At 34.4% G+C, this 14,919-nt stretch overlaps 1 protein-coding gene across 2 annotated transcripts; it reads left to right on the top strand.

Moving 5' to 3' along the window:
• Positions 1 to 3,083: 3,083 nt before the first annotated feature.
• On the top strand, positions 3,084 to 14,846 carry LOC138183054 (muscle, skeletal receptor tyrosine protein kinase). Of its 2 annotated transcripts, none has more exons than XM_069119585.1 (9): positions 3,084 to 4,149; positions 9,911 to 10,120; positions 10,756 to 10,844; positions 10,927 to 11,088; positions 12,021 to 12,183; positions 12,326 to 12,609; positions 12,700 to 12,873; positions 12,949 to 13,107; positions 13,441 to 14,846. In XM_069119585.1, the coding sequence occupies exons 1-9, from the start codon at positions 4,092 to 4,094 to the stop codon at positions 13,741 to 13,743; spliced, it is 1,602 nt and encodes a 533-aa protein (XP_068975686.1). In that variant the 5' UTR covers positions 3,084 to 4,091; the 3' UTR covers positions 13,744 to 14,846. The 2 variants fall into 2 exon arrangements, with proteins under 2 accessions (XP_068975686.1, XP_068975687.1); XM_069119586.1 differs by having other exon boundaries at positions 3,087 to 4,149; positions 10,948 to 11,088.
• Positions 14,847 to 14,919: the final 73 nt, after the last annotated feature.

Here is a 14,919-nt window from a genome sequence, read left to right as displayed (position 1 = left end):
CTTGCATAGATAAATAAAGAAATTAACTGAAATATCAAACAGACAAGAATGTTTCAAGCGAAGTGAAATATCATCGAAGCGACATCAACGTTTGTCTTAAATAAGAAAAAACCCAAGAACCGAGGAATTGTATGACGGATTACAATTGTCAGGAATCGCAGTAATAATAAAAAGATGTCTGAAACTTGAAAGAAACGAAGAAAAAGAGAAAGAAAAATGAACGATCCCCTTTGTTAGGGGGCCGCTTGGCGCACTGGCGAGAAAATACTTCGGAGAAAAAGAAGCGGCGCTATTCTTGCGTCCAGGTGTGAGCCTGTAACGCCAGTGTAAATATACAACACTTACGCCATTCCGACGGAGCCTCTTCGAAAACTATTAACGTATCCTCCTATTGCGGCTTTGCCGACCATTCTTCCGTTCCGACCCATTTCTCTTTCTACTGGACCATGTTTTCGTCCCTTCGGAACATTAAGTGGCACGTGTTAAAGAACTTAATCAGGTAGCCATCAACGTTAAACAGCCACCGACTCGATCATCGTTCACTTACCGTCGATGAAAGATTACTGTCATTAGCGAATAGTATTTTACCTTACCCGAGGGTGGATATGATATTTATGCCATCAGGCACATATGGCGTAACAAATAGTATGCCAAAACATGAGATCACGATGACTATAGATCGAGGGCATTTCTGGAACTGTACATTTTTGTGGAAAACATTATTTACATGTTATTGTTTATAGACTTGTTTACCATAGGATTGTTTATTGTCAATATTAAGTCCAATTAAATCAACGTAAACAGAGCGTTATGCTCTTATTTGCCACTCTCTTTTTATTTATGTATATGATATTATTTAGTATGTCTTATAATCGTAGGATTAACATACAATGATTAAAAAGCGTGATCACGTTATCTGCAGATTACAAGATTTGTCGTACTTTTAATTCTGATCTTCAAAATCCTTAGCATAGTTTATGCATGTTAATTGTATCAGGATAAAATTAATTACATTGCGATAGTGCGGCAAATATTCTACATACGAATAATCTGCAGTTGTCCTCAATTTTCGATGGTTGTAGACGCGACGTTACGATAGAAGAAGATTGATTGTCACAGAATTTATGATTTTATTATTAACATATTATATTCTATTTGCACTAATATACATGCACGTGACTGCGTTGCAAATCATGTCGATGAACTTTTCCTAATTGGTGACTGTTTCCCTAGTTGATCATTGTTCCTTGGGATACTAAATTGATTAGATTTCGTAGCTTTTCATAGGTCTGACAGTCAACGTTGCTTGAAGAGAAAGAGAAACCGATTAACATTTACTGCGCGTTAGTAACGATAGTAGTGACTGACTAAACTATAATAATCGATTAAATAAGCTTCTGGAACGACGGAATATATGATTTTCGGGAAGCTTATTTAATCGTTAGAAAACCTCATACGTCGCAGCGGCTTTCGTCTTTTTATAGAAAATACGGAAAAATAATAAGGATTATTTATTCAAAAGGTAAGTAAAATAAAATAATAAAACTGATACAAAATTATAAAGAAAAATATCATAGAATATAAGATGACGTTCGGACCTAACGAAGGCGTAATTTTTATCACTGAACATTAATTGAACCACAGGCATAAATTACTGTTATTTCAAGGAATTTCAATTTTTTCTACTCAAACTGAAACATTTCTGCAAAACTAATTTCTAGTTTCCGATTGGGAAGTTTATATTGAAATGCTGGCGATGTTTTGTTCCTCGATTTACGTAACACTTTCGACGCAAAACGACATAAAACGAGACGAAAAGCTAATTTTTATGTACGGACGATTAATCGAGATTACACAAACGCAAGTATCCATGGAAGAGTTGTGTGGTCGTGACTCGGGTTGACTTGTTTATCGCGATCAGGAGCTGAAAAGTCAAGTTATTCACGAACAGCAAGTTAAGAGTGGGGAAAGTGGCGCCCAGTTGGACACCAGTGTATCAAACCGATCGCGATATACACTTGGTTAATTATTAGTGGCGCAATATGCAAGCATACGTCTGTGCAAATCACTCTCTACTTTCTTGATCGTTGGTTTTCTCTGTTCGTTTTTCCTTTTCATCTTATTCAAAGATCACATCCTTAATATTAATAGTGATTGATAATCTCGTTGTAATGCAAACCGCTACCAAACGTCATTAAATATTCACGTAAGCTATCACTCATAAGAATCTGAACTCTTTCATCGATTTCATGGTTGTATACAGATGCCATTAGAACGTAAACGATAAATCGTAAATTTAAATCGTTCGTTAAAAATCACGATGAAATTATTTCCGAGCCCAAATAAATAACGTTTGATAAATTGATAACTTAGTATAGTTTACGAATCATAGTACAAATAGTAAATATATAAAACGAGTTTTGTTCGTAACAGATAAGTAAAAGAGCTTGCTCATTTTAATTGCTTGACCTTCGTTCGGAATGCAGATTATTAAAATTCTGACCTATACGAAAAGTTTTTAGCTATAACCACAGTTATTAAGGTTATTATTTGTCGAGGATTGACATCGCTGTATCTGACAAACTAACGTAACAAAATCTACTGAAAATAAAAGATCGCATTAATCGTTATTAGAGTATTGCTTTGACAAAAGTTGATAAGAATCGTTTTGATTGTGTTTCCTGTGATCGAGAGGTTCAGCAGTAAAGCGTACTTAAACACATTTTTCATAAATATACAGAATCCTTACTTGTACAAACAAACATAAGCGAAAATATACAGATTTTTGTATCAGAAGCTAACACCCACGATCTCTCCAAATTAAAGATTTTTTTTTCTTGTACCGCTCTGCCTCCGAGCCACCCATTCCTTCCATCGTTCCAATCAAAATACAGGAATCTACAACATAGATTCCATCGCAATACGGAAGCCGCCACGAAAATATTAAGTCGTCCCATAAGTTCCGCCTTGTTCTGTCAAACCTATGGAACGACCTAATACTATTAAAAACGAAGGTGGAGTCGTAAGTTGGCACGTGTCAGAGATTAAAGCGCAACAAGAGGCTCTACCCTTAAGTCGGCTGAAAAAGCGACGAGATTACGAGGAACCGTCGCTTCTGTCTATCCGATAGCGTAGGTCGAGCCTCGCTGATGATGAACCACGCTCGTCCCTCGCGTAAATCCTTGGTAGCTCTTCGGGATGCATGTGGGTGCCACGAACAGACGATCCGACTTTTGTATGTGTGACCGCGTTTCCTTGTGTGTACGCCAATGCGAGGGAGTTCTCGAAGGCGGTCTTTAGTCGGTCTTTAGTTTCGAGTAAGCATCCGTCGAAGATAGAGGACCCTCCTCGATTTATCCTAGCAACGGGTTTCCTCTTCCGGCTTAACTCTTTGCTCTCTCGATCCTTGTCTCTCGATCCTTGCCATTCGGACCGCGTTTCTCCCTTCACCCTTGCTTGGACCCTCCTATCGATCTCCTCTAATTGCTACTCATGCGATCAAAATTTATTCATGCCACTATACGACTTAATTGCCAATTCTCTGGCAACGTTAGAGCTTCGATAAATTTTGTACGAAAATCGTATCATACAGTGGGTTTCTTCGATCGTTTGGATAAAGGAAGAGCGTTTGTGTTACAATTGGTTGGTTGCTTCGAAATATCAAATTAAATTGGAAATTGAAAACGACAAGTTACTTAATTAGTGGGATACATAGATACACAAAGGAGCTGTTTATTCGTGCTTTGATTTCTGAAGGAACGAACTCATGAAAATTCTAGCCCACGTGCGGTCCAATCAGTGCGATGAACGCTTGAAAAGCAAAATTGTGTTACGTACGGTTTTGTGACTGTTCTTTTTACGATGTGAACAAATTACCGTCGTGTATCTTTGTTTTGCTTTTGTTGAGTCGAATTTTTAATGGCTGGTTTGATGATCAGAAACTTAGAGTTTGACGATGGATCATGAGAAAACGCGAACGTTAAAGTGCCGACGGTAATTAACGAAGGAGTGGAAGTTTTATTAGTGCGAAACGAGAGTTTTCTTTTGAAAAGCAGGGGTGGTTTCCTGCCATTTTGGTTCCTGCACCCGCGATGGAGCGGCGAAGAATGCCAAGAAGAAGAGGCCTTTCCTCTGCGGAAATTCGAGCCGGTGAGTTTATTATTTATCACTGATTTTTACGTATACTGTTATTTAAAAAGTATTAAGATTTGAATAGCGAAAAGTACTTAATCAACGCAGAATTTAAAATTATTCATAGTAATATGGAATTATATACATAGCACGTGTAGGTTTTATTACATTAGAATTAGTCTTAACAATAAAAAATTTGCGATTATTTTAACGTAATGTATATCTTAGATAAAAAAGGACAGCTCATCGCATTTACTTGCCACATGTTACTGTATCGTTTATGCGTAACGAAAGATCACATAAATTTGTATTTTTATCCCTTCAAGAGCTAGTTTTACCTCTTTTCTTCCAAACCAATAAATAATATTGCACATTACGCGTCAGATTGATATTTAACAACTTTTTAGATAAAACTTTGATGTATCTACGTTTCAAAATTTAATGCATTCCCTATCATTGTCGAAATACGATACGAAATAATATTACAAAACACGTTTTAGTTTATTTTACAAAATCGTTATAAATAATATAACGTAATGCCGTCGTACATGTTTACTACGTTAATGGAATAAAAAAAAAGACGAATATACTCTGTAACAGACTATACATTGCGCAAATAAGATAATTTCTTGTATTATCGTGATTACATACAAAAGTAAGCATTAAAAGATTAGAAGATTGAAACAAAGGACAAAATTTTAGCTTTATAATTTATATTTTCTTCGGATAATTAACGTAATTAACTAATAAATAACTACTTACTGTTAATAATTAACTACTATTAATGCACTAATGCCATTGCGTCTACCATGCAAGCAATAGCTATAAAGCAACTAAAATTCTGATTTATCAAGGGTTAGCTGCAATCGGTACGACCTAATAATAATCTTCAAAAGTGTCTGCACGATCTGAACTTCGTGAAGGTTCATTTAAAATGAATAAAATTTAAATTATGCCTTGCCGTTACAAGAATCGTGGCCATTAATCTGATGAATCGAGAAACAGGCCCGCGTTGTGTGGCGTTTTGTTAAAAAGATCACGAAAAATGAGACGAGTAAAGATGAAACACGTATTCATCCAATGTGGGAATATAACGTTCAGATAATTGTTACAAACATGATAAGCGAGAATATAAATCTTTATAAATTAAAAACACCAGAAATTCCTTGGATGATTCACCGTTAATCGATATTTGCTTCAAAACATTTGGATAAAATAGGAAAAGTAAATAAAGACAGGATTTACCGAACGAATGACAATATTCAACACTTTCGTAATCTTCTTTAGTTCGAACTGTCTTCTTTCGTCACTTATTATCGCATCACACAATTATTTCTTCCTGAATATTTTATAATTTTCTAATTCTCGGGAAAAAGAACGTCATTGCTTGTCGGCCTTTTATTTTATCACGATATTTTCCTTGTTATTCTCCATTTCATTCTTAAATATTAAATATTAAATATGATATTCTTTTCATAATTCTCTATTACCAATTACATTAACAGAATTACCAATCGTATATTTACGTGAAAAATGTAGAGATATATCTCGATTAAATAGAACGTAAATGTATTTATTCTCTACCAACCTAATGCTCATACCTTTGAAAGGTAAACTTAGGTGCTACAGTTATGTACGAAGGCATCAATTTGAGCACTACAGATAATTATTACTAAGCAACAAGCACTGCTCTGGTTACTTTTCACGAGTTCATTTAACTCAATTCTACTTTGCGTATCCTCGTTATTTTAAAACATGGAAACTGTCTTCCACTAAACCTGCACATATTGTTGAAAGTTACGAGTTAAGAATTTATGTTAAGAATTAAGAAGTTAAAAATTGTTATATTCAATTCTATTTGATAAAAAAAAAAAAAACAGAATTATGCAGAAATCCCTCTGAGCGTATACTCCATAAATACGTTAGAAACAAGATAGGTTCAAGTACGAGTCAAAATGTCGAGAAGATAAAGCCGGTTAGTCGTATCTTTATTGGAACAAATGTCAACTGGCCCAGAGAAATGGAAAAAGCGTACATAAAAACTAACCCTATACTTCTTCCTTTAACTTATCTTTAATATCGACATATTCGACCTTCCGATAACGCTAACCCAAGATGATAACCACGTGCGCAGCATCCAAATGCTCGAGTAACAATGAAGAAGCTTTTCTAGTAGCTGCATGAAATCTAAACAAGCATAGAATTTTTTTATATTAATTTCATGATATTCATATTAGCACGAACAAGTGTTTAGTATTAATATATTCGCGTCGGGAGACGTGAATCGACGTCTAGTGTTTTTCAAGCGTTGCCGACGGCGGACGAAAAACGACGTTTTTTATTTTTTCAAGCGTCGCCAGATTTCCATTTACATATTTACCTCGAAACATTTTGCGCGAGATGAGACGACGCGCGCGGCATCATATCAACATCAAAGTGTTAAAGGAAAGTTTAAACTCTGTGAATAATGTTGGAAATTAAATAGCTTAATGAAAATTTCGCTGAATGTTTTCTGATATACTAATCTTAATATACTAAATTACATATTATTTACTCGTAAAATAACTTAGATTCTAAAAAAATAAAAGGCATCCTTAAGGTAACATAGGAATTGTAAGATAGAAATTTCCACAGCGAGTAGAATAATTTCCATGCTCTTTTCCATTTAGAAAACAATAGTGTCTGATTTAGAGAAAACATCTCAGGTAGCAACTAGATCCAAAACAATATCTATCGTATTAGATAAAAGGAGACTTTGTCGAGTAGTGAGCCTATTGTTCGCTTGGCATTGTATTGCGAACAGATAATACTGATGAATGATGACATGGACGACGAAAAGGAAAGCGGTTTGCTCATCGTCATGTTAATCCTCCGAGTCTGTCGTAACTCATCTCGTTATATTTTTTAAATTTTGCACGAATGTTTCTGAATGGACACGTTGTGACACATGAATAAACTCATAAACGTTAGAAGGAAATTCTACGAAATTAGAATTGTATAAAAATTCAAAACGATATTTCGTTCCCTATAAAATTTCTCGAATTGTCAATAATTTAATCTTAGTTAATATATTAAAACAATCGTATCAATTTTATATTAGGAAACACGTTAAACGAGTCCAATTTACTTGTCTCACTTTTATATTTTTTAGGAAACTTGATAACCGAGCTACTTTCGTCGATTTCCTGAGTATATCGCGAACAATCCCGTTTTATGACAGACGATTCGGTTTGCGAATCGTACGTTTCGGGGGATAAACCACCCGCACACATAATGCCTCTATTGTAATCTCTGGCCTAAACCTCAGATTTGCAAATAAACATGACTGGATATGTATATCTACGTTGAATGCTCCTCAGTTTCCAAAAGCAGCGAAACCATAGTGAAAATTGTAGTAGCGCAAAACAAATCGTAGTTCCTAGCAAATAATCGTCAGCTACTCATTGTTCGCGCAATTGGAAAGGAATGCGGAGAAATATAAAAAGGTTTATAAAGTTTGCAATTTTCTTGATCTTCCACTTCGTCGATTTTTTAATCATTCGCGTTTTACTTAAAGAACTAACGTTGAGCTTCAGAAACGAAAATATTTATCAAAGGAGTTTCGTAGACATATTCACAATTTATGTTTATATTGTTATAAATCAACTGAATTATTTTATGTTTGAATATCGCTCCTCCACAAAAATTAAATGAGACACGCGATATAGAAGCAAGACAGTTTCAAAATATGCTTATACTTATACAACTAGTAATTATTTAACATAGTTGGACGCGGACCTGATATAAAAATGGTGGTAAGGATGATTCCCTCGCAACTTTGCGTCGAAGTATGCACGATATCGCGGGTCATTCGTTCACCCATCGACAGCTTCCACGTAGCACGAGTAACGACAAAGTGCATAGGTCATGAATGATGTAGGTAATATCATATAGTTGAAAGGCTAAACAATATTCCTGTTCGTCGAAATAAAAGTAATCGTTCGATTTCGAACTTGGAAATTCTATATCTACAAACGACTTACGCATTTCCGCGTGTCTATCCGATAAACAGACGTCTCTTACATTTCGTGGAATTGCAGCTTACTGGGACGCTCATTGTCAGTTGCGTTAATTTCTAATCTATATTACTCGCAGTTGAACTTCCATCGTATTTTTTCCTTTAGAATTTATCGTACGATTTGTAAAGGAAAATATAACGGCAACAAAGCAAATAGATCTTTCATACGTGTCGGAGAAATTCAAATTTAGGGAATAATTTTTCTTTCTTGGTTATTTACAGTTTATCGTAATATTTTCGAGGAAACTTCGAACCTAAATTGAACGATTTAACGATATTATTAAAATTACATTGTTAATAAATTTTTAATCAAATCGGATGATCACTAGGCTACAAACAGCATCAAAATGATCTTCCAAATGTCTTCGTCCTCGACTATACAGCAACTACACAAAATTAAGTAAAAACATTGAAATTAAAAATATTTTCAAGTAAAATAACTATACGTCGATAAATGGCGTCTTTAAAAAGATATCTTTAGACGTTCTCGTATAAAGAAATAAAGTACTTACGTTGAGCTTGAACAATTTCGATAGAATTCGATATTTTCAAAAATACTTGACATAAAAATTCTCAGACGATTCGAGTGAACGTGCGTAGACAACTAGCTCCAAAATGTCCCTAGACATAAAGTAACTACATATCAATTGCTGTAATTGGTCAAGTCCATCCGCGTCGAGAACACTACGGTCTGTTTCGACGCAACGTCTCATACATCTGATTTACCCTAAGTGAGCCGTCATTTTTCTGGAAAATTAAAATGTAGGAACATTTTGTAGAAATCGAGCGATCTCGTAAATACGGCAATTCTCGTAGAGATGCATAGGAAGGGAAGGAATACGGGGCGATAATAGGTACACATAGCGAGACTCGTTGTCGGAGAGCGCTGACCGCAGAGATAACGCTTTGACCCGTTACAAGCTTCAAGCACGAAATGAATGCCTTCACTGTCTCTTCCAAGTCGGACCCAATCCAAATATGTAGCCCTTTTTCTTACCAGCTCGCCCTTTATTAACCGTTACCACCGTTCTCCTGTAAATTCGACTGCTCTACCTTAAACCGCCAACTACTTCGGCGCTTTTGATATGAGTCGAGTATGCCGACTCCTGGCTTTCTTCGTGTTCTTTCTTAGAAGCTTTACCGCTTTAAACTCACTTTGGAACGAGATTCGTATCAATTTGAAATTAACACGAAGTAATTAAAAGAGCAGAACATTGGTACCAATATTCTTTTTAAACATCTTGCATAGGCTTTAAGGGAAACATAAATTGTTGAAACATAGTTATGCTATAAGTTACATTTTTATCCCATACAGGCTTTAACCCTTTTACTCCTACTGATTTTGAGCTATATTATATAATTTCTTTAAAGAATTGCAAGAATATTTTAGAAGTGAAAATCTTTGCCTTAATATATTATAATAGGAATTGGAATAGAACCAAGGTACAGTAGCGTTTCGTAGAAAACCAAAAATGCGTTCTAATACATTTCTTTGTTTCGTTCATCGCTCGACCTAATCATAGCTGGACGAGAGTTAATTAACATTCTTTCATCTCATAACACACACGGTAACACATTCGATAATCCTTCACTTTTCATGATGTACGCTCATTCTCAGATATTTTGTTCAAGGAATAAGGCTATTTTTATGTACTCGTAAACTCACTGAGTACAGCTACTGTAAACTGACAAAATTGCGATAACGTGTAAATATTGTTTCAGAACTATCAGCAACCACCGAGTCCACACAACAATCGGAAGTAATACTGCCTATCAATGGAAATGCCGTGATCACGGGATGCAAAGACCGGCCCCAAATTTGTGGAAAGGAAGCAGCTTGTCGTAGCTTCACAGACAATACGTCGAAGTGTGTTTGTCCGCACGACTTATCACCACCTACGACGGACTTAAAGTGTCCAAATCGCCTAATAGGTCAGAGTCAAGTAGCATCTCTTCATATTTTTCTTTAAGTAACATTTTTACTTCGATATATTTCTTTAATCTTTTGGCAAGTCGATCGTTGTATACTTATACCACAATATACTTTAGAAAATACACGCGAGCACGTGTACGGTATGGAAAATGATGCATGAAACTATTCGTCCCTGAACGTTTACGACCTAAAGTGGGAAAAGATGTTAAAGCGTGCTGTTTCTAAAAAAAGATCAGAGTCACCTTGACTTTCCTCTATGGAATTATATTTTTCTTTCTTAATCTTGTTAGAGAAGTTAAAATAAATCATTCCAGTTTGAATTCTAAACCAAATTTATATCTATTACTTCCGTCCCGGCGTTGAAGTGACCTTATGCGCAAATTACTTTTCTTAAGAAAGAAATCTAAATTTTGTTATCTCGTTTGAAAAAATTGTATTTGTTAAAACAAACGCTTGTTTAAATTTCGCTCGTTATGAGTTATTTTTCATCGAATTAATTTTCTTGCAACAAAAGATTTTGTACATGTAAACGAAGGTGACTTTATCCTTTAAGCAAAAAAAATAGCTTTATCAACTTTTGACAAATACTAAAGAAACGATCTTTCTACAAATATCATTTCAATTATTTTTCTAGTTCCCCTAACACCTCGACCTATACCCAATATAATACCCCCAAATGGTAATTCTACCAACAGCACTACCGCACTTCCAGAAGCTGAACAGGTAATTACTCCAAATTACTGACTCAATTATTATTCGTCAACCTTTAAATATTCGTACAATCGTCTGCAAACATAGTTTGTAGTATTTTCATACTGTTCAACAGGTAGAGCGAGCGAGACTAAGGGTACCTGAAATAGTAGGAATCGCCGTAGCTTTCGTTGCGGTATTAGCAATATTGTTGAGTATAGTCTATTGCGTGAAGAAACGGAGTTATAACGTGAAGTCACAGAGGAATTCCCTGGATGTACGTCAATCAAATAATAATATTGCAGTGCCTGTTAAAAACTAACGTAACATTTAAAACACTGTTATTTAAAACGTTGGATAACAGAATATTCTCGGTTGGTTCAAACAAAATTTTGATATCTAATGTAATATTATAACTTGAGTACAATAAATACAATGATATTGAGTATAATAACATTTTTGAGTATATTAATATATTTCCTGGAGAGTCATACAATAACTCCATACATTTTTTAATTTGGAAGGAAATATAATGATAAAATATTTTTATACCGAGATCATCGGTATTTTTCTCTAAGAACAAATATAACGTAATGTTCATTTATATTATTTTTTGCTCCATTCTATTCATACATATTTTTACATTATTGTTTATTTCCTTTTTCTTCTGCGTTTAAAATATTCGAAACATTTGATTTTAGACATTCAAAGAATATTAATGGCGTTTAAAGATAAGGATATAAAGTACAATACTTTTAATTAACGTAACTGATTGTTTGGCCACATTTCATTAAATGCAATCTTATACAAGCTTATCTTAATGTACAGAGAAATAAGTTAATGAAACTTAATAATGGCTGATTGGGACACTCTTAATTATCTTCATTATATTGAATTTACACCTTAAAAACGGGCAAGGGAAAACATAATTTCTCATCACGGTTTTAATTACAATTTCCTCCATATATCGGTATAGTTGTATTTATTGTTAGTAAAAATAATAACACGAATAACAAACGGATCACATCGAAATAATTATGAACTCAGAACAGATTGGATTTTTAATCTGATCTAATTTCCTTTAATTCCTACTGTATGCTAGTGACAAAATTAACTTCTCTCCTATTAGATTTGCAAATATAAAATGTAAAAAATATTTGAGTGGTTAAAAAATTATTATGAAAATATGCTTGCATATGTTCTCCTCAGGGAACACCGATGAATCTGAAAAAGGGATTGCTGCTAGCGAATAAGTACACACCTAATCCACAGTATTTCAGTTGCGCCTCGCCAGAAGTGCCGATTCTGCAACGTGAATCTCTTGTATTTTTAGAAGATATCGGCGAGGGTTGTTTTGGCAAAGTGTATAAAGGTTCTTATCATTTTCATATTCCAAAATATCGTACAAGATATATATATATACTATCAAAGCATCGTGAGAACGTCTTGTAATTTATTTTTCACGAATATTATAGCAATAATTGACGTACTAACGAAGATTTCATTTTTCATAGGAGAATCATGTGTCGGAGACTCAAAAGAGATCGTCGCGATAAAAGTTTTAAAAGAAAGTGCCTCCCGCGAAGCGGAAGAAGACTTCATGCGAGAAGTCGACATTATGTCTACGTTTGGACACAGAAATATTTTATCACTGAAAGGTGTAGTACTTCGGGAAGGTAATAACAGTCCGTGGATGGTTTTCGAATACATGCCTTACGGAGATCTAGCTGAAGTTTTGCGATCGAATTCTCGACAATTTAGTAGGACAACGAAACCCGGCCTGCAACCCTTAACTCAGGTAAATCTTATTAAAAAGACTGACCTTCTTCATTGTATCGAAGTTCTTTTCTCTTTATTTTCACCGACACTATACCATTACTTGTTTCAGGAGTCTTTACATTGGATAACTATTCAAATTGCAGCTGGTATGACTTATTTATCCGGTCAAAGATTCGTCCATCGAGATTTAGCGTGCAGAAATTGTCTGGTTGGTTCTGATCTCGTTGTTAAGATAGCAGATTTTGGAATGTCCCGGGATGTGTATACTTGCGATTACTATAAGGTAATAAAAATATTGGTAAATAATTTACTATAAGTTCAATGATTTATTAAAATAGGAATTTTTTATTCTCCTTAGATAGGAGGCTCCAGACTTCTACCGGTTCGCTGGATGTCACCAGAAAGCGTAATGTACGGACGTTTCACGCTGGAAAGTGACGTATGGAGTTTTGGAGTGGTTCTATGGGAAGTCTACTCTTTTGGCAAGCAGCCATATTACGGACATAATAACGAAGAAGTAAGTAAAACTATTTTGTCAGTTGCTAGAATAAATAACAGTTTACTAAATATTTATCGTACAAAAAGTACCTGAATTTACGAAATCATGAAAAAATTTGCAATGGAGATTTTTCATTCGTTCATGCACGTTACCTTATACCTGTCGCGCCATTGCTCTTTCTTACTACTTGTTTGCTACTGCACCACTTATAAGTAGTTTTAGACCTTCAAGTTTAAGGCTAAATGCAATTTAACGCGAACAGACTCGAACTCAAGCGACACGATATAACATTCCCTTCTTATTTTCCTCCAATTTCTACGATCTATCATATTTTATTAAACATTCGTCCAGGTGGTGAAGTTAATTTTCCAAGGAATAATGCTTATACCTCCGGAAGGATGTCCGCCATTTGTTTGCCAGCTAATGCGAGAATGCTGGAAAACGGATCCTAAAGACAGAATCAAATTTTCGGAGATATTAGAAAGACTGGAGAAAGCTAAAGGTAAATCTATTCAACAAGACACGTTGCCGAGGCCACCTCAAGGACCGGTCACTATTCGTACGCCAGACGTGTTGGATCCTGATGGCTATTTATTGCCAGCACCGACTAAACCACACGAATATTTACAAACTTTACCAGCTTTGTCTGATTGACAAGAGATTTAACAAAGTACTTTGGCACGCGATAATTTATAAATTTCAATCAAAAATGAAAACTCAAAAAGAATGTCTGAAGCTCATTGTAATACTCTTGAAAGCCATTGCTTATTTTATAACTGTTCCTATTGCGGTTTCAGAAACTTGATTCCATTTATTCAATCGTACAAAAAAAGATAATTCTACAAGTTTTTAAAGCTAACAGCCTTTAAACTTTGTATAAATACCATACCAGTAAAAACATCGGTAAGCGTAATTGGTTAAAATGTGATCCTTCAGTCCGAAACAATTCAGTCTGATAAAAACTAGAATAAAAATAATAAGAGGAAGATGCATTTATTGCTGAACAATTTGATGTACATATCTCCAATGCTCTTTTAGGTAGATATGTATAGTTTTCTAAGGCGACATGCAAGAATTTGAATTTGAATTTGAATTTGAATTTGAATTTGAATTTACAAGAAATACTCTTTTACATTAGATTATTTTTATGAATATGAACCATGGCCCTTTGTATTAACTTCTTCCTTTCGATATTTGTCTTTTATAGCGTCCGGATTGAAAGACTGATGTAAATCAATTTTGAGAATACAACTAAATACATTTCTCTTTGTCTTAATAGATGAGATCGATGGATATTCGTTTGAATAAAAATTGTTAAAAACGAAAATGATAAGATACGAAGAAAATTATCACTTACGATGTTATTTAATTTTTCGTACCTTTTATACCTATACTTTTTTATTGTATGTAATCAAGAAATACCAATGATATCAGGGAAATTGTGAAAGTTCGATATGCCGAACCTTCATTGTCCAGGAAATAGTATTAATATTTTGTAATGTTAGGGAACTGTAACATACTTTTAATAATTTATTATTAATTACGATTACGATAATTATTTACGCGCTCGTATATCTAATTTCTTTTCTAACCTCACATCCCATCTACATATTTGATAATTTTGCGTTGCGATTTGTATAAAATGTTGTAGTATCGTGTAAAGAGACACGAATGAGAGACATTTTAAATATATTGTTGTTTTTAGTGTACGAATCATTGTATTAAATCATAATGTTTTTATTAAATTCTATAGTGTACATTTATTAATTAAAATATAAGTACTATAACCTATTTCATTTAGTATACGGAACAAACACTACACGCTACAAA

The sequence above is a fragment of the Bombus flavifrons genome, chromosome 9 (assembly GCF_040668555.2).
Source record: "Bombus flavifrons isolate JBK064 chromosome 9, iyBomFlav1_principal, whole genome shotgun sequence".
Classification (NCBI taxonomy): domain Eukaryota; kingdom Metazoa; phylum Arthropoda; class Insecta; order Hymenoptera; family Apidae; genus Bombus; species Bombus flavifrons.
This window is presented reverse-complemented; position numbering and strand designations above follow the sequence as displayed.